General features: G+C 45.3%; 1 protein-coding gene across 1 annotated transcript in view; it reads left to right on the forward strand.

The window, feature by feature from the left end:
• The window catches only part of CNNM2 (cyclin and CBS domain divalent metal cation transport mediator 2), a 124521-nt gene extending 105549 nt beyond the window's left edge, over positions 1–18972 (forward strand). Inside the window, exons 3-8 of the mRNA XM_074907644.1 lie at positions 660–797; positions 2884–3053; positions 6384–6477; positions 8910–8975; positions 12726–12910; positions 15099–18972. Of these exons, the coding sequence (XP_074763745.1) occupies positions 660–797; positions 2884–3053; positions 6384–6477; positions 8910–8975; positions 12726–12910; positions 15099–15308 (863 nt within the window). The 3' untranslated portion in view covers positions 15309–18972. The remainder of the gene's footprint in view (positions 1–659; positions 798–2883; positions 3054–6383; positions 6478–8909; positions 8976–12725; positions 12911–15098) is intronic.
• Positions 18973–20869: the final 1897 nt, after the last annotated feature.

Here is a 20869-nt window from a genome sequence, read left to right on the forward strand (position 1 = left end):
AAAGCAGCCAGAGATTCCCACTTCCAGGCTGTACACCTTGCCAGCCTTTGCTGAAGTTTGGAAAGGACAAAAGAAACTATATGCAAGACATTGAGAGTTACTTGGACCAAAGGCATGGGGATTTTGCCAAAGCTGTAAAGAGTCAGTGAAGCTGTGGTACAACATAAGAAATAAGTCATTGTATATTTATTTATGTACTTGCTGGAAATTTTTGAATGAATGCATACAAAAAAGCAGCTATTGCACATATTCCTGTAGAGCAACATCTTTTGATCACTAGTTACACCGAGCAGGACTTCTCCCCAGCTAGAAATGAGCAGGCACCTTATTTGTAATATTCAGGGCTGCTCTGCAGTTAGATGTTTGCAAGCAGAGACTTTCCCCCCATTGAAGTGAGAGAGGACTGACAGAGACCATGGGTGCCTGGCTCTGCAGGACAGGGGCTCATGGCTGGATGAGCCCACAGCACAGCTCGCTCATTGTTTCTGGCTTGTGCTGCGTGCTGATGAGCAGGGCTTCGCGTGTACTGCAGAGGGGTCTGTCTTCACCCTGTGCTCTGGGTGGGCATCCTGGCTGACTCCATCCAGCGCGGTTCGTGTTGGACCACGTTCTAACAGAAATCACTTCCTTCCTTTCTTTTCCCACCCTCCCTTCCCCAGCTGATAACAAGACGAAAAAGAAAGTAGCTCATCGGGACAGGAAGCAGGACTTCTCTGCCTTCAAGCAGACAGACAGCGAGATGAAGGTTAAAATATCACCACAGCTCCTCCTGGCAATGCACCGGTTCCTGGCAACAGGCAAGTGCGGGTTATGTCTTTTTGCGATTGTGCCAGAGCCTCGGAGGCAGTTTGTCAGCAAAGGCCGGTGAGGTGGGTGGAACAGTGCAGGCGGGAAGGGAGGCTGGTTTGTGGGGTGACAAATAATGCCACTGTTGTGTTTTTCTTTTTAAATTCTCTCCTCTCCTGTGTTCAGTGTCGGCATGAACCCTCTGAGACATTTACCAGGGGTGGACCAGTAACTTTAAATTGGTCTGAAAGGTAAGGATGAATGCCAAGTGCCGCACTGCATGTCTAGAGTCCGTCAGATTAACGACTAGCAAGTACACCCCATTAGGAAGAGCTCAGGGAACAAACCAAAGAGGACTCGATACCACTGGCCAGCTGACTGTAATTTCACTCTGGCGCCTTCTCCAGAAAGAGATGCTGGACTTTTTGCAGGAAGGTCTAAACCTGTTCCGTGAGACTTTTTGACTCCAAGTGAAAAACTCTCCTGACACATTTAATGCAGACTGCACAGGCAGTTGAACTGTACTTTTTAAAATGGATTTCTGGCTGGCTTGTGTGACCTCCGTTGATGACTTCAGGTTTCAGAGAACAGTTGTCTCCATCCCAGAACACCTTGATGTTTTAGCCCTTGGGTGGGCAGTCTGGCAGAGGCCAGGGCCTTGAATGGTGTCTTGCAGCTGATACTGCCTTTCATCGTAAAGTTGGTCCCTTCACTTCAGAGATGAGACCTGTTAACAGGAGAGCTTGTGGAAAACATACCTTCCTATTGCTCGTGCTGTCTCTCTTTGACATATAAAGACTTCTCACATGCAGGCCTTTCAGACGGGCGTCTTTCACTGCTATGTTCAACATATATTCATTGGTTGAAAGTGATAAAGTTGTTTTATCTCAAGTTTGCCAGCTCCGGTTGGAAATTAGTACTTCCCCTCCTCTAAGATGCAGTAACTGCCTGCCTAAATGCTCCTAGTCCGCCTTCATGCTTTGTTTTGCCTCTGTGACTTGAGAGAAACATGTACGTGATCGGTTATCACATGTCAGCTGAGGGGCCATAATTCCTTAAAAGGCTTGGAGTTCTACGGCTCACATGCATGTGAGCATGTCCTTGGTGAAAGGAAGCAGTTCGACAGGAAGATGCGGATTTAACAGCAAGCAAGGCGTTGTTCATGTAGTGGTACAAGACTTGATGGAGTTCCCTAAACACCTGCTCAACAGACATAGTCTTACAGTGCTGCTTCTCTACTTGTTCTGTGGATGAAAGGATTATGTAGCTTAAATCCAGGTCTGTCTGTGAAGCCACTGCTAAATAAGATGAAAGCTACAGGTTTGGTTTCTCTGTTCTCAATTGAGAATAGTATCTTTAGCAGATGAAAGGTACTGGGTCATTAACGGTCCTGTTCTGAAATGAGGTGTTAGGAAAGCTTATCAATTTGCATGTATAAATCTCGACATCCCTGGCTTAACTCTCCCACACAAGGACTCTTGGGAAACACTGAAGAGCAAGTGGATAGGGGATGTGTTCTGTGTGTCAGACATTAATCCCACATGGTTTGAACTGACCTACACTGTCTCTCACTTTGAGTAACTCTTCCCATATGAACTGTGGCAGCCCCAATTGTGTTGCTCATTTATGTAGAGCATCTATCTAGAGCAACTTTCTAGGCCCCAGTGATTTTTATTTTTTTATTTTTTAAATGCAATAAATGCAGTAACTTTAATACCTTTTGAGGAAGGAAAAAACAAATTCAGAGGTTCTCTGTGCCCCAATTGCTCTTCCATTTATACAACTCTCCAGTGAGGCTATACAACTGTGACACTGAACTCTCAAGAGGGCAAGACTGCCTTTTTCTTTTCCCTTTCAGATGGAGACATGGGTTTTGGTTGTTTTGAAAAATACTTCAGTAATGAAAGTTGGGGTGTTCCTGGTTTTTTTCCCCCCTTACAAATCTAACAGTCTCAAAAGACAGGAAGCCTGCAATTCCATAATGGATCTCTCTGCATCTGTGTGTCTGTCTTTTATAGGCAAATGCTTATTAACGAGTACTGCTCACTTCTTGCCAGGCATATGAAGTGTAATGCCAAGCTGTATTTTGTGTTATAGAAGTAGAAGCATTTGGTCCATCCCAGATGTCAGAGAAGATACTTCTCAGGCTGCTAAAACATCCCAACGTCATCCAGGAGCTGAAATATGATGAGAAGAACAAGAAAGCTCCAGAACACTACCTCTACCAGCGAAACAAGCCCGTCGACTACTTTGTTCTCATTTTACAGGTCAGATATGTGATTATGCAGATATGTGCAAAATCCTTCATCTCCTGACATATCCCTCTCTATACCCCTTCCAGTTGTTTGTCTTCTTTCAAACATAGGAATGGAGCTATGGCTCCTGGGCACTGTTCTGTCTCCTTTACGACCTTGCCAACCTTGAAGAGCTCACTCAGCTGCTTTCAGCCTCAGTTAAACGAGTTGTGAAGGGTAGACAGCACTTCCCCCTTCCAATCATCTGTTGAAAGTTACTTAAGCTTTATGTACCACTAGGATAGACAGTGCAAAGGAGTCCCTTGGTATTGCTTGGAAAATAAGCGTGCAAAAAATGGCTTGTCATAGGAGTTTGGCCAGGATGATTTCTCTAATACGTTTTTTCCTTTTGCAAAAGGAGGTGTGGGGAGTTTGACAGTTTAGAGAAATGACATTTTTCTGTGCAATTTTGAAATCTGTACCTTTGGAGTTGTGAGAAGCACAAGTTTTGGTGGGATCACTGCACCATCTAGTCAACTGCTGCCTCCTCCTGCCCCAGCCCCTGCCATTCCTGGGCACCCTGCCATCCAGGCGCTCACCCTACCCCAACATCACTGCACTTGTGTGCTTTTCAGATAGGAGCCCCAAGTGGTGTGGAAGGACTGTTTTCTGCTTGTTCTGTACAGGATTGCTTCCAGTGCTGTTATCTCCCAGGTTTTGTTACTTGACAGGAACACTTTAATGGCTAGGTAAAGCTTTGCACAGAAACTTAGCGTCCATCTAGCACCATTTGAGCAGAAACAGTCCTGTAAGAGAGATTTTGCTGAGCAGGTGCTTATGTTTCTATCCTGCATGACTGAAATCAGTTTTGATCATAAAACCCCAAGCATTGTAGCTACAGCTGTAACACAGGGCTTGAAATGTTACCTTAACATGGCCTTAAAAAAAAAAAAAGAGAGGGGGTTTTAAACACTGTCAGTGATAAACAATTAAGAAAGCACTGGAATATGATATTGTGGATTCAGTGTAATTCTCTTTTAAAAATGGATCCTTTTTTCTACGGGTTTGAGGAGCCACTAGTAGCAATTTAACTGCTCACTCTTATGTGCTGAATTGTTGCAATCTGAAATATTTCAGAGGCAAAATAATGCTCCTGAATGAGGTAATGCTGCAAAGATGTAAATGGAGGACATGGGCAATACAAAAGAACAATCAGTTCTTTCTGAGCTATTCTTCAATCAATAAATATTTAGCAAACACAATGTGCTAGCTCTGTTATGCATTTGGAAAAGGGAGTCTTGCAGTAGGTACGTACTATAAAAATGATAACAAGGTTGGTTCTGCAAGGACCAAGAGGGGATAAATACTCTGCTTTTGTTACTTAAATGGACTTGAACTTATTGTCTCATGTCAAGAGACCAAGACAGTAAACGCATGCCAGAACACAAATGTGTATTCTGTGCTTCAAGTTTACCAATTTAATCTCAGTTTTAGCTGGAATGTCACCTGTTTGCAACAGCTTTTCTCTTAGCTAATGGGAAGTTCTTCTGAAGCAGTTTGAGATTTGTTCTTGTCATTGTTAGAACATTAAACAGTGGAAAACCAGAAACCACATGTGCATGCATTTAAACAGGGCAGAACATATCTAATAGCATGCACAGGAAATTCTTTATGGCTTTTCAGCCACTATGACCATGTCAAGCATGCCTGGTCCTCATAGGGCCACCATTGGGAAGCCTGGAGGTGCTGCATGTGCTGATAGAGCAATAGTCTTGGAACTGAAACTCAACTCCTACTGCTAATTACTAGCTTGTATTTAGCTACTAACTCCAGATGGACTGTATGTGAAGATTAAAGCCCATTTGTGTATGTATTTCGGAGACCTGGTCTTGACTGGTGAATAACTGCCAGCAGTAAGTAGGTTGAGAGCTCTGTTTTTAACCAGCCTTTATGTGCGTGATGAAATCGTACCTTTTGGAAGGCTTATAATGAACAAATAAGCTACTTGTGTTGTGAAGTGAAATTGGCTTCAGAAGGGATTATATGAAGTTGTTGCTTGTGATAGCAGGAAAATGGATTTGTGAGCTAGGCACTCTCTTCCTGCACGATAGATTTTGTGGGTTTTCTTATCTGGGACAGTTAGACAAACTGTCTTGGTATCTGGGCTCATGTAGGTTGAGTTCTTATCTTCATGTTTTTCTGCCCCAGTATGGTACTGTAAAGTGAAAGGCATGATCATTTATTTTAAATGATGCTTAATGAAATAAACACAGAAATAAAATCTGCCTTTTGGACTAATTTTGACCCAGTTGTGTCCAGCTGATGTTCAGTCTACTTGGTACACATGGGACAGGCAGTCTGTCTGCCCTTTCCAGCCTAGCCAGACGGAAAGCATTGCAGGTAATTATGTTGTCTGCCTGAAATCTCAACCTTTGTGTAGCTCAGCCTGAAAGCTGAATGAGATTTCTTCTGTCTGCAGTGGAGTGCTGTAACTCTCAGTGCAGTACCAGTAAGGATGAATGGTTGTGAAAACCAGGCCCCACTAAGAAGCCAGTTATTTTTGGCTACTTGTATACTGGAGTAATGGTGGATTTTTACTGCTGTGTTCATTATGGTGGGTTCTGTTCTGGAGTCCTTTGTAGGACATGATGTCAAACATTTGGTTCAGCTGGCATCAGAAGCAAGTGCACTTGCGTGGTGGTGTGTTTTTGTACAGCTTGGGAAGCTCTGAGGGTCCTTCAAGGCAAGACCCTGCAGGAGAGCAGGATCTTAAGTTAAGGGTGCTAGAATTAAAACTGCTAGAAACCAAGAAAAGCAAAGTAGCCCCAAGACTGCTTCTTTAGGAATAAGGACTTTGTTTCTGTGGGAATCTCATCAGTGAAGACAGACAGCCTTCTCATGTGTTGTCTCCCATCTTCCTTTCCTATGTTTGTGTTAGAGGGGGCTCTTCATGTGAACATGAGTTGTGGCCCAAAACGTCTAGGTATCTCAAGACCGCAGATGACTGTGCCACGTATAAGCTTGTTGTGATGCTGGGGGAGTATTTTTTTCACTTTGCATTGAGGTAAAGCAGCCTGGCAACACTTGAACCAGGGCAGTAGTACCACCCTGAAGCACTGTGGTGATCCCATTCCTCTGCAGGGACTTACAGTGGCCACAGGGCACCAAAGACCAGGATAGCTCAGGGCACAAGAGCATTGCCCTCCAGGGTCTGTCCCTGTTCAGGCACCGTTACAAACTGCAGGGACCATGACACTGCTTAGGAATGTCAGGCAAAACTAGCTTTCAGGGCTCAAGTCTGGTCTTGTGCCTCAAGACCTATGGTCCCTTTTAATTGCAGCTCTCTCTCCTTTTCCTTAACAGGGGAAAGTGGAAGTGGAGGCTGGGAAAGAGGGCATGAAGTTTGAAGCTGGTGCTTTTTCCTACTATGGGGTGATGGCCCTCACAGCATCGCCAGGTATGTCCTCTTACCTTCTGCTTCTGGAATGCACTCCTGCACAAGCCTGCCCGTCCTGAGAGTGCGGGGAGGAGGCTGTGCAGAGCATCCCCCTGCAGCGTCCATGGGGCTGATGTAAATGATACCTTCTCGCCAGCAAAACTACCTGCCTGGCACAGCATCCCTGGGAGGGACCCGGGCTGGTGGCGACACTGGCACTGACTCCGAAACCCAACGGCTGGCAGCGGTTTGCCAGCTCCCAGAGGATGGCAAGTGTTGGCCTTACCGAGTGATGTGTTTCGTACTGGAGGACAGCTTTGTAGTTTTGCTGAAGGCAGGACAACAGGGATTGCATTAAGGGGAATAAATAATTAGTGGCAGAGGGACATCTAGTGGTGCAAAGTACAAACGCCTGGTTAGTTTGGGGATGGTTCGCTTTGCCAGTCTTGTTTCTAAGGCCGTCTTGAGGAAAAGGAGGGCAGCTATGTAAGAAAAGCAATCGCTCCTTTCAGCGTGTGTGGCAGCATAACCGAGAAATCGGCATGGGGGGGAGCTGGTGTCTGAGGGCGAGGTGTCAGCCAGTTCCCTCCAAGGTGTCAGCCAATTCCCGGCACGCAAGCGGTAGCACAAGCTACCACATCACAGGCACAGGTTGGGGGATTGTTTTATAATCCACCAAGAGTAGGCTTCAGTTCTGTATTTCAGCACTTGGTGGTATATTTTGGTGCCAGAGGTGTCACCGCTAAGATCTTGATGTCGACTGAGAATCCGCAGAACCGCTGGGGAGAGCTGGGGTGCTGGTGTTGGCCGTCTGCTGACCCAAAGCTGCTTGCTCAGCTTCAGGGGAGAGATGTTTATCACACTGAAATTGGGTCCTCCTGTCACAGCGGGGTTTGTGTTCCACTTGAGAGGCAGCTCGTTTTAATTGTATGCTCATGAAGCACTCCCTTTACGTATGTGTACCTTTGCGTATATGTATATACAGCATTGGAATGAAAATGATTTTGTAAGTTGCAAGTATAACTTTATTAAACTGTACAGACAACAGCAGTTCTCTTGGTGAGGTGAGCTCACTTTTACAGGCAGGACTAATTCTTTAATTATGTGCACTTTAATTTGATCAGTCTAGCTTATACCTTTTGAGGCTTGACAGATTTGAAAGTGTGCAGGGCACTGGGTGGATTTTATCTGAGCAATAGCAGCAGTGTTCACAAGGAATCATGACATGTGTTTACAACTGCATCATACCCTCAGCTTCAAAGCTCAGTTTCTGCAGTATGGCCAGGCACGGAGCTGAGTTAGGCATGGTCACTTCTCCTACCAGACCTACGCTTGGAAATTACTTGAGGCATCTCTGTTTTGCCAGCATTGTTCAGCCTGAATGTTTTCCTGTGGTGGGTTTTTTTGTGTTGCTAACACTTCCCACAACCATGCCAGTTGCCCTGAGTCCTGTGAGGTCAAATGATCTCCTCTTCATGTGCCCTGAAATCCATCTTGGATTTTGTCATGTCAAACTTAAGCACACACGCTACTTTAAATTAATCTTGGCCAACCTTGGATTTGTTTACCTTTGACTGGTTGGCTTTTACCAGTAGCAAACCTCTCATTTTGCTGGCTTTCCCTCCAGGTTTTAGAGATTTGTTTTATGATGTCTTGCAGCATCCAGAGATTTCCATTAGGATGAGCTCATAAAAATAAACTCCTGTTCCTCTGTGTAGACAGGAAAGCTTAGTGAAAGTATGTCATTGAAAAATAAGAGAAAATGTGCTTCTTTGTGTCCTAATTGGACTTCATGTGCCTGCTCTCCACACCTGGAATATGAAGTCAGAAAGGAGACTAAAGCACTAAAAAAACCCCAAAGCCAAAACCCGATCCTCCAAAAAAAACCCAACAAAGGAGTGAAACTTTTTCCTTTGGCTACAGCTGGGGAGGGATTTGCAATGATGAGCCATACGGTACTCAACCTGACAGAGGTGAGGTTGGAGAATCACAACCTCGCTTGACGTTTTACTGAAAACTTGAAGTGTCTTTGTGTCTTTTGGTTTTATTTCTATTTTTGTCTGAATCCCATAAGAAACAGCACCTGTGAAAGCTTTCTGGCTTGTTTTAACTCTTTGCTTTCCAGGCTGGAGTGGGCACCACTGCTCCTTTTGAACTGTTTTAAAACTGAGTGTAACTTGATGGTCTGTTCTGTGCTGGATAACCATTCAAATTCGCAAGTGAAAATTGTTTATTTCACTGTAATTCCTTACGCTTGTTTTTTTTTTGTTTATTCCTAAAATTGTTTAATTGTCTTTTGGTTTTGCTTTTGTTTTAACCCTTTACTTTTTCACAGTTGATTTGCACTTTTGGTTTTAGTTCTTCAGTGTGTGAACTGGTTCCTTCCCCTGTCGAGTGTGGATAGCTGACGCCTTTCTGGTCGTGATCTCATCCTTTTTCTCTCCCTCTTCTAGTTCCCTTGTCCCTGTCTCGTACCTTTGTTGTCAGCAGAACAGAGTTGTTAGCAGCAGGTTCTCCAGGTAAATCCGCATGCTTCTATTTTCACCATTCTTGTGACTGCCCTGATGCCATAAAAAGTCAGCTGCAGTCTGTATTTATCTGACCCCTTTGCTCGTTAGGGAGAAGTCCAGCACAGAGTTATGCCTCGCAGGTAGGTATCCTGAACTTTCGTTTATGGTAACTGCTAGCAACATGACAGTCCTCCAAATGGGAAGAACTAAAACAAATTGAAGAAAATGTATTTAGTAATGTGTGCTTGTTCTTGTTTCTCATATGTATGTTGGTGGAAAATTAGGAGGGGAGATTTTTCTATAAGAAGGTATTCTCCCCCAAGCTGAGGCTTAAAAAATTCTGAAGAAAATGTATTTGGCACAAGACAATGTCCGCTGCTGAACTACCATAAAAGGAAAACTTCTTTAATGAAAAATTCTTGTATTCTTATACGGGTAAATCCTATGATTTGTATACAGTCTGGCCATTTCAGTTCCTCAAAAACTTAGAGCTTTCTGTCAGTGAGGTCAGTGCCATGGACCAGCACAGTGGTTTGCTAAGTGGATGGATTTGCAGTGGAATTTGCAAGAAGGTTGTGGGACCTCCTGTAGGGTTTTCTGGTTCCCATTTTGCTTAAGACCTTTCCTTGCTGAATAACCAAGTTGACTGACACAGAAATCCCTTTGGAGAACAGGGACCAAAGAAGGAACAAATTGGGCCAAAAAGAGCTCTGAGACGTAGCTGAGTCCAACCACTCAAGGGTCAAGAACCGAGCTTTGCAGACACTGCAGGCACAGAGTAGTTGAGAAAAATGGAAACCTATCAAGAAAGTCTGTAGGAAGAGCAGAGTCCTAAAATAGTTTGAGCCACAGTGAACATATTTCTTCCTTTTGAAGTTTTCTTTTTAAGATGAAATGTCTTTCCCTAGACCTAAAAGCAAACAAGATGATACGCATATTTAAATGAAACATCTCCTAAACATTAATACATATCATGTGTTCATAAACTGTCATAATCTGCTTTCCTCTATTTTCCCCCTCTTTTTTTTTTCACTTTTGAAAGTGTATTTCACCATCAGTCCTTAAATTAGTCTCATGCCCATTCCAAACAAACTACAGGTTGTTGCCCTGCAGGGGATTTTTTCCCTGCCCTGTTAAAGTTTCCTGCTGCTAAACTTCAAAGAAGGGCAAGAAATTTAATCTTTCTTTAATTAAAGTACCTGATGGCTTTCTTTTAAGCTCAGCAGCTTTGATTATCTTTTTTAGCTTGGTTCTTTTGTTATGCCAGGTCTTCTTTTTTTTTTATTCCTTTTCTTTGCTACAAATAAGCATACACTTTGCACATGCAAGTTGTTTCCAATATAAATGCCAAGCATATTTTCATAGCTTTTTCCCCAACTTAAAAAAAAATCAATAATGAAAAATAACGATGGGAAGAATCTCCTTTGAAAGGAACTGATGTGGTAAGCCTGGTCACTATGACAGTGTAGTCCCAGTTTTGATGAAACTTGGATCTTCTGCAGGTCTTTCTGAAAAAGGATCCTGTTGTTTAACCCCAAATTCATAATACAGTTGTACTGATGTTTGTGTTGCGATTTGTGGTCTTTATCCCCTTTATAGGAAGGTGAGGAGTATGGGAAAACCTGGGTAGAAAAGATCTGTCCAGATCTGGGCTGGTTGCTAGGGGCTGGCAGGGCACTGTTCTGCAAACCCAGACCTGCCTGGTATTCTTCTGTCATCCACACTTTCTGTATCCTTCCTTCTTCATTAACTCCTTTTCTCCCTCCCTGACTTGTATGTGGTCCAGAAGTGATGTACTTTCTCTCACATTTTTTGTAATCGTACTTTTTTTGCTCTGTCCTTTCGTTTCACCTGTCCCCTTTTTTCTATTATTCCTTTTTTTTTTTTTTTTTTTTTAATATATGCTTTGTCATGTTGCTCTCTGTTCTTATTTGGTTTTTAGTAGTAATGTACTATAATACCCCTGGTAAATAGAAAGGGCAGATACAAGTCCGTACTAGTGTAAAGCTGTTCCAGATGGAAAACATCATCCTGAGCAGCAGTGATGCAATTCTTGTCACACACAGCCATATTTTGTGTATGCAGGGGGGAAAGACAGGACAAATTCACTCAGCCTTCACAGTTCTTTGTTCTCCAGTGGGAATTACAGCATCAAGTCCTGTGCGCAGATAGAGGTTTGGCTCCTGGCAGCAGTTATTGCGGCCTGAGATGACTGTCAGGATGGCAAGTTGGTATGGAGGAAAACCTTGCAGGGCTGAGTGCTTCCCCCTAAGCCTGTACTTGGTGTTGCCATAGGGACCTGCACTAATTCCATATTGCAGAAATGGCAGAAAAATTATCAAGTTGTAGAACCTGTGTTTTTCTGTTCCCTTTTCTAAAATTGAGGGAAAGACAACATCAGAAGGATTTAAAGTGGGAAATAAAAAACAGGGCAATTCTGCTATGCGTCTAGAAGCATCTAAAGTGTTAGGTTTAGGAAAGGCTGAATGCAGAGATGTAGAATGGGTTGTGTCATTTGAGCAAGGAGAGATTACATTTGTAGTGATTAAGTGGCAGAGGTAGGGTTGAATTTTAGGGAGCTGCTTTTTTTTTTTTAAGAAATAAGTTTGTATATAGAAAAGTCTTCAAAAAATGATTTGAAAAGCTTGCAAGGATAGTGTTGCTGATTTTCTCAAAGAGGCTTTGTATTTTAAGATTATATGAAAATGATTTTTCAGCTGAGAATGGGGTTCATGTGGTGAGTAGCATAGTTTACATCAAGTTTCACTTTGATCTGGCTGAACTAAGATCGAAAGCTTCACCAGTCCCAAAGATGGTTGTTTGATCAATATATTCTGTGTGTGTGCCCATCTGCGGGAGGGCTTGGGATCTCTTAAGATGCATTTCTGCCCTCCTGTCTTATGGGACACTGTGTGGGTGGAAGCTAGGGATGCAAAATATCTGTGGCTTCCTGAAAGCACGTTTACTTGAGATAAACTGTGCCCAATCACACTTGCTGAGAACAGCTTGAAGTTTTCAAGTGAAACCCTGCAGTGCTTAAAGGCCAGCGATGGAAAATGATGTCTCTAGTTTACCCCTTTATTGAACACAGATTTTTCTCTCTAGCATGGACTGTTTTCCCTGTTTTGCTGGCTGACATGTACCACATGGAGCTTGCTCTCCTTCATTGAGTTTTTGCCCGTTCAAGCACTGGGAGGTACTAGAGGAAACATTGAAGTAAACATCGCTTGGACTGCACTCTGGTCCTCTGAGGGCTCTCTTACAATTTTGAAAATGTCTGCTCTAACTCCGGGAACAAGGCATATGTAGGTATGAGGTGGAATGAAAGGGGTTAAGAGTTAGCTGGGACTGACTGTGGGTGAAAGGGCTGGTCTGGAGTTATAAATCATTAAGAAAAAAAAAATCTATTAAGCATGGTCTGGCTATCAAGAGCTCCTGTAAGGGGGGAAGTTACCTTTCTCTGGTGGTTACCACTCATCAGCTGAAGCACTGTGATCAACTGGTGCACAGGGCATGTCCATTGCAGCATAAACAAAATCAGGTTTGTTTAGGGCATATTCAGTGATGTCGGCTAACAGCTCTGGACTCAAAATCTACTCTTTCAGGGTAACTTGGTTGTTTAGCTGCATGTGTAGTTATGAGTGAATTAAGTATTTGCAGTTCTTTTGTGCTACGTCACAATTTATGTCCCTTTGAAACCGGTGACTTTAAATGTTTTTACCTGGTTTAAGAAATTTCTCACTCTTGTCCATTTCTCAGCTGAAAACAAGTCTCCACCTCGGCCCTGCGGCTTGAATCACTCAGACTCTTTAAACCGAAGTGATCGCATCGATGCAGTGACACCAACGTTAGGGAGCAGCAACAACCAGCTGAATGCATCTTTCCTCCAAGTGTATGTTCCAGACTACTCAGTGAAAGCACTCACAGACATTCAGTTTGTCAAGGTAGGAAAAAAGCTGGAAAAACCCCACTGGAAAGCTGGGCTTGTCTGGTAGGATGGAAAGTGTGGGGAAGGGAGGTCCCTCTATATTTCTCTGTGAGTAAATAGGATATGAAAGCAGCTGTTTAAAAATCACTTTAAATTACTTTTCCCCAATATCTGCTGTCCATTGATTTGTCTTCACTGTTCCTTTCATTTAGGCTTGTAAGTAGATTGGTCACATAAGTTTCTGGATTTCAGGTCCCTCAAGGAAAGTTTGTAGAAAATAACCTCTCTCTGCTTTTAGTCATGAAAGACGTATCCTTGTGAAGCCTTTGGAGCCATCTGAAATGAAGACCCTTCATTATAAGACAGTGTCCTTTTCTAAAGGATGAGACATTTTCTGTTGGTTGCAGTTTTTATTCACTTTTAATTTTGGTTTCAGTTTGGGGTTCTTGATCTTACTTTCCGACTTGTCATCCTTCTTCTGCTTGGAGAAGTCTTGGACATTTCTCTTTATCTTAACTTCACATGTTAGGCTCATGTCTCATACTACCAGTGAGTTGCTGCATGAATACAGCTCTGTCCCTCAGCATGGTGCATCCCACGCTGAAATGTGTGTGAGTCCTGTGGGATAGGAAATCTAGCTGAGCTGAGGAACAGCTAATGCTGGCAGCAATTCCAGCCCAGCTGGGAGTCCAGGGAAGCTGACATCCCATGGCCAGAAGTTGACCTTGATGCTTTTCTTAAATTAAGTGCACGTTCACAGTTTCTTTCTATGCAATTCAAATGATTTGTGAACTCAACTTCTGTCAAAGTTAATTCAATATTAAGAAGGTGGAATAGAGTAGAAATACTAGAAAGCTAAATGGATTATTCTGTAGGCAGATTATAAAAGGACAGTACAGTCTTGCATTCAGAACTGGTCGATGGTTCAAGCCTTCAAGGTTTAGATCAGTAAATATTTATCACTGGGCAGGTGATTCTCACTACAGATTCCAATGGTTAATCTGCTGTACAGAGCAGCTGCTCATCTTACACTGGTTTATGTGGAGTCCTTCCAACTCTCACTGTGTTCATACTGAGGCTAACGAATGCTAAACTGTCTGGCGTCTCTGCAGTCAGTCTTGCACACCTCTTTTTGCATGACTCTGCTTTACACATAGGACAGAGTACTCAGTGCGCCAGTACACAATGGACAGAGTACACTGTGCCACACAGGCATTTATTAATACTTGTAAACTAGGGTTGTGACCTGCTCATGCACGTTTGGATTTTGCTTTTGGAGTTGTGACCTGATCCATCTGACTCGCTCCATTTCCCGTCCTTCTCTTGTGCTGCTACTGATACTTACAGTTTTCTAAAAGTCTTGTTTCACATCTTCCACCTTCCTGCCTGCTGACATAACCCACTGCTGTTGTAGCACACAGGGCTGCCAGTGCATGTGCATCCTGCTGCCTGTCCTGGCTGAGAAGGCTGACCCAGAGGAGTTTATGGGGCTGGTTCCTTGTGGCTCTGGGAGGAATTCTCCTCTCTACCACCATATGCAGATGTATGGGGCTGTAGGCTTCCCTGCCTCTGGGACAGTGTGGGCAGTAACACTCTGTTCTCTAGGCCAGCTCCTGTCATGACTGTTCTGCTGAGTGCAGCCAGCTCTTGCAGAAGCCAGTGGAGGACTTCATGGGTTGCTAATTTGGACTCATCTCTATGGAGATCCCAGTCTTTTATAAAATCAAATGTCCTTAGGTATCAGAATAAGGCTGTAGCTTCTGCTGTGTTTGCTGGCCTAGACAAGAGCAGTAATGCTTGTACCCTCCGGCTCTATAGGGACTCTTAGAGCCTCACCAGGAGCTCACTGAAGTTAGGAGAAAGACTTCACTGAACTCTGGTTCTTGCCTTAAAAATGTGCATGGTTAGAAGGAAATGGAGATCTGATTTAAAAATCTCTGCATAGGAATAAATCCCTGCCTTTGAACAGCATGGTGATTGCACAGCTCTGTGCTTCCACCCTGTCTGGAAATGTTACCATGCTGTGGTGTTGAGCTGGGATGCTCTAGGCTTGCAAAGTGCAGGGATGTTTTATAGAAACAGGTAAACAAGGGTTGAAGTGTGATTGTCTGGGAAGGGAGGGCACTTTGTTGTTTTAGTGTGTCCCATGGGAGACACCAAAGTGTGATTGGCTGTTTTTGTTTCTTCCTCTGTTCTTGGAGCAGATCTCAAGACAGCAGTACCAAAATGCCCTGATGGCATCCCGGATGGACAAAACACCTCAGTCCTCGGACAGTGAAAACACTAAAATTGAACTGACTCTTACGGAGCTGCATGATGGTTTGCCAGATGAGACAGCAAACCTGCTGAACGAACAGAACTGTGTGACTCACAACAAGCCCAACCACAGTATGCACAGTGAAGGAGCCATCTAGGAGCTGACTTCCCACAACCCACCCATCCCATCTCCTCAGCAGGACCAGCCCTCGCTCCTTCCTGCCTCCTCCCCGAGTGTGAACACCGTTAGTATGTGCTTGCAACACTGTGCTGCATCCAGTGTTCTGAGACCAAAGACTTTTGCGTCCGTTCTGGGAGCAGAAGAGGAAGAAACAGGAAAAAAGGAGCAAAGAGCAAGAGAGACTAAAGCCCCAAGTGTACTTTGGGAATGGTGAGCCACCCTTGAGAACGATGAAAATACTTCTTGCAAAGTAGAATCATGTTTATTTTTTATCTGTATTTTTGATCCTTGTTGGGTTTTCCCTCCTCAAACACATACGGAGAAGTTTAAAAGCTCCTCCAGTTATTTTTTCAAGAGAGATCATGTTTTTAAAAAGTATTTTGCAGAGTTTTAAATTGTTTCTGTCCCTCCCGAACCTCAAATGGGCTCTGTTGTGGTTTTGTGAATTGGCTTCAATGTCCTTAGGCCTCTTTTCACCCCTCTCTGGTCCTTTTTGTTGCCCTGTTGAAGAAGTTAGTAACTGGTACTTGTATGTTATTTGTGTCCTAAGATTGAGCAAGCTTCAAGAAACTTCTGGTTTCAGCCACCTGAAGGGCCAAGGGATGAGTATTATTACATTCTTCCACTTAAGTTTTAGGGAAGGAGTGGTTACTTTGGTATTTAATGATCTCTCAAATTTCAGAAGGTTTCTCTGTAAAACAGGAAAAAGCGTTGGTACACTTACAGTTTTGTAACCTCCAAAAACTTTGCGTATGTTGAAGATGATACTGAGGGGAAGGAGTTAACAAAACTGCAGTCTTGTGAAATGAAAGCTGGGCGTAATTTTCCGTGGTGAAGTAACTGGGTGATTTTTCATTGATGTTCCTGACAATTGCATGGTGAAGTAACGTGCACATCCAAAAATGACAAGCTTTTAAGCACTCGTGTGCTGTAGCGTTCTGCACACCGTTACCTTGGCCAGGGCAGATGTGCAGTCTTTGCTAAATAACAGAGAACATCAGTTCCCGTCCCCTCTTCAATTTCTAGTATTAACACAAAAGATGCTGCTACAGTCACACCCAAAGTAGATCCTCCCAGTGACAGTAAACCTCTGCCAGTGCAAGGATGGGCTCTGCTGAAGAGTCGGGACCATCCTCTCCTCTTCAAGAACTGACAAAACTTTTCAGACGCGAGTGTATTGCACTTCAGGGATTTGGAGAGGTTCATTTCCAGGCTGTACCCAGCCACATTCCTTCCTTTGAGTGGATTTAGTGCATTTCCTTCTCTCTTGCCCCTTTTAACAGCCATTTTAGGAATTGCCATGATAGCAGAGCAGAGAGCCTCCCACCCAGCTCCCACTAGTACAGGGCACCCTGCGTTAGGCAGCAGAAACCAATTCCTCCACCCCAAAAACCTGAATGCAGACTGGGTGCAAGTGAGGCACCCTGTGGCAGTTGTGCATCACACATTCCCCACTCCCACAGATGGAGTCTAAGTCCTCAGATGAAAAAAAAAAAGTCATCCACCCTGATCCTGTCCGCTTCCACTGCTGTCTCAAACAAAATGTGAATGTTGCCCTCAATATCTGGAGTGATTAATAAATCGGGCATTGTGGTTTCTCTGTTTCGAGACCCTTCCGTGGCCCCTGGCTATGTAGCATTTCCCTTCCTTTCTTTTACACCCAGATAATCTCATCTGACCCTCAGAGAAGCCCCCAGCCCCAAATGCAACTGCCAGAGCTCTCTGTGCCTGCAGGCCTGCCGCCCCGCCTCTCCTGCTCGCGGGCTGGGGAAGGCGCTTGCCGCAAGTTCCCGCGGTCTGTCTTGGTGAACGGTGGCTGGAAAGGTGCAATATTTTGCTGCAGGATCTCCCCACAGGAAATTAAGAGTGTGTGATGTCAGAGACGATTGGGTCTGCATTTGTCCTCCTCTCTCTTTCAGCTTCAGAAAGCGGCCCCGATTGTTGCTGCCCTCCCCGATGGGAAAGGTGCACTTCTTCCTTGGAGCCACCCACGAGGATGAAGTCCCCACAAGGGGGCATAGAAATTGCACAGTATCTCACTTGTGCACCCAGTGGGGAGGAAACGGGGCCCCCAAAACCTTACTCTCACATGTAGCTTTTAATTAACTTTTTTTGAGGCCCATCTAAAAGCGTTTCCTTAGTCTACATCCTCACTCTGATGGGCATCAGCCCACCAATGCTGAGAGCCCACGGCTCAGCGCCGGCATGGGCTGACCTAAGCCCCATTGTTACCGGAGAGCTGCCAATATTGCACCTTTCTCACAGAGCAAAATGTTGAGACGTTACAAAGTTTGTCCTCGGCGAGGGACTCACCTCGCCAGTTTTTATCTAGCGTTGCTGAATGTAAAAGTTTGTCGGACGTGTTTGACACAGTGGTGAACTTGAGATGCAGTATCCGTTTTGTCAAACCTGCCAAAGGAGGGAAGGCTCAAGTCAAGGCAGCTGTCTCTCTGGGACGAGGTTGCTTGCTGGATCTGACTTCTGCTTCTTACAGCAGGTTATGGATTTGTTTCAGTGTCTGTTTCCCTTTTAAAAAAAAAAAAAAAAAAAAAAGTTTAAAAAAAAAAAGCACCAGTTTTTCCAACCAAAGCCATGTGATCCCAAAGCAAATACCTCCTGCTTCTGCCCATGCTGCACTGTTCCAAAATTTGCAGGCAATTTTTTGCATGACTGTTTTTCATCATTTGTACAGATCCAATAATGGAAAGTGAAATAATTTCCATAAAAATAGTTGATTATAGATGTGTTTCATATGGAAAATATGTACCTGACCCGGAGGGGTTAGGAGCTGCTACTACTAATTAGCTTGAAGAACAAAGCATGGTCCTCTCTCTGGAGGGGAAAAAAATCCAGTCTCCCTGTTCTCAGGGTATTTACAGTTTTACTGTTTAACAAATGCAAGGGGTTCCCAGCCCTCGTGGTGGGAACCCTCGCTAGCAGAGGAGCCCGGCGCCTAGCTCAAGATCACTTCTGAGTCTCCCATCGGCATTTGCCGGCGCCGGGGCTTGGCTCTCCCGACTGCAGTGGAGATGCCGTGGCATCTGAGGCTGTGCCCTTGCAGGGGTGTCCTGCCAGAGCAGCTCTGCTTGCTCGGCCTCGCCGGCTGCAGCCTGCGTTCGGGTGGGCTCAGGTGCCGATGCCGTGCCGCAGTGCCATGAGGACGTGTGGCAGGGCTGCCAGTCCTCGCCGCGGCACAGGGCACCAGCTGGTGGCTTTGGGAATCGTTGGACTTGACCTCAGACCTCGGCAAGGCTTTGACTCGTAGAAAGGATACTGCATCTTCCCATGTCAGCTCCTACTGCCACCTTTGTTCCCCTCGTCCGTCTGCCTCTGGGAGCAGGCAGAGGGGTGGACGATGGCCTGTTGGCCAGGGGAGGCTGGGAGGGCATCTAGCCATGGTTTCTACTGTCAATACAATTTTGCACAAGAGTTCTTTGAAGTGAGGTTTTCAACACTAATATCTTAAATGCACAACTGTGAATTATAACTTTTACACTCCTGTTGGTTGAATTTCCTTTAAATGAAATGAACCTGAATCTGTTGTAACTATGATTTTATTTTTTTTTAATTGTGTATTGCCAAATCTTTGTAAAGAGTGAAGGAATGTTCTTGCTTTCCAATGAGAATCTTTCTCCAAACGAGAGTGACTCTGGTGACGTGGAGATCATACGAAGCACACTAGTTCTGAGTGGAGAGAGGCTTAGGGTGGGCTCAGCAAACCAACCTCGGCCTCTCTGTAGACCCCAAGCTCAGACCCTCCAGAGTTTACAAAGAGCTTGTTGTTTTATTCCCAGCTTGTCCGCTCCCTGAAATCCCCATGCAGCTGGAGGCCGCCACCCCGGAGGAGCTCAGGACAGGGTGTCCCACAGAGGGACGAGGGACGCTGGCCGGGTGTCTGGGCTGGCCGGGGAGCAGGGGCCCCAGGGCTGACCTGGCAGGACAAGATGCTTCCCCCATCCAGTTGCACCAGCAGAGCAAGCTCCATGGGGCAGGTCTTTCCACTGCTCTCCACTTCTGCTCCGCACCCATAGTCGTGTGTAGTTCCCTCTCACACTCTCTTTGCCCCTGCGCACGCTCCCGCTCTGGACTGAGCGGTGATGGGATGATGCCGAGACCTCTGCAGGGCAGGTGGGGCTGGAGCTGGCTGCGCAGGGCTTGCGGTTCTTGGGCCCGGCTAGAAGAGGGCTCAGCCACTCATTCACATTGTGCTTGCTGTTCTGTTCCTCCTCTTTCCTCCTGGACTTACTCCCCTTTTTCTCACCACAGGGTTATTTTTTTTTGTTTCTTTTTTCTTTTCTTTAAGTGCCTTTTTGTGCAGGTGGAGCTGGCAAGAGTAGGAGTCTCAGGATATGGCCCTTTGCACTCACCTCAGACCTGGAGAAAGCTCAGGGGGAGCAGGGCTAGTTGCCCGTGATGGCCCATGGACATCACCCGTTGCTGCTTCTCAGCGTTCAGGGCCCAGCTCCAATGAGAATGACATTTTGGCATGACATGACATGATGGTTTCAGGCTCTGGCTCAAATCAGCTCAAAGAAAACCAAAGAGGTAGCTTTGTGCGAGGGGCTGCTTGGGCAGCAGCGGTGCTTCCTGTGATCTCTGCAATGCTCAGCCGAGGGGTGTGGGGGTGTGGATGGCAAAGAGCAGCGCTGTCTCCTCACGAGCATCCTGTGTAAGTATCCTTCATGATGGAGAACACAGCCACGTTCTCCAGGACCCCTTGGAACATGCATCTTCCTTGTGCTGAAATACACTATCTATAGCAATCATTCCCACATGAAAGATGTATCATATTTTATATGATATCTAATACACACATCTGTGGTTTTAAAACTAGTACCTGTGTACCAGTTGTCAAGTTATCCAGTGTCTGGATTACCAGTAGAAAACTGGGGCTGGGGGGTGGGGAGGGATACGGCAGAGAGTACCTCTCGTTGTGATGCTAACTTGAGGCCTCATCCCAAAGGTGTCCGACCAGCGTTGAGGGGTTCCTGTGTTCATACTGGGCGCTGCCGTGCGCGAAGCTGGCAGAAAGCAAGGAACCAGCATGTGCCGAGAGGCTCGGTGTGGTACGGACCCAGGCTGGCTGCCTGCCCCGCTGCCTGGCTCTATACCGGGGCTCTAAATAGACCCAAAGAAGTACCTGGTCTTTGGATACTGAGGGTTGGTTTGGCCCAACAGTGAAATGATGAGCTTAACTGACGATCGAAAGCTGGGTATCTTTTCATAGCACGGAGGAGAGAGCAGCCTTCATCCTGACTTGACCAGCAGAGAGGACAAGCTCTACACTACAGGATGGGCTGGGAAGCCACCCTCATCCCTGCTCTGTTGTTATGCTTAGTCCATCAGTTGCAGGTCTCTTGGTGGTGCGATCTCTGTGGTGATACTGGCCTCACTCCATGCATCAGCAGCACAGGGGATGCGAGGGCATCCAGGGCTTCCACAGAGTCCCCCCGGCAATCCCACTTGGTGTCTTGCTCTTGTCCTGGAGCCTGGCTTCACACTGGGCTGTGTTCCTCTGTGGTAGGTTTCATGGCTGCA

This window comes from Athene noctua, chromosome 5, assembly GCF_965140245.1.
Source record: "Athene noctua chromosome 5, bAthNoc1.hap1.1, whole genome shotgun sequence".
NCBI lineage: Eukaryota > Metazoa > Chordata > Aves > Strigiformes > Strigidae > Athene > Athene noctua.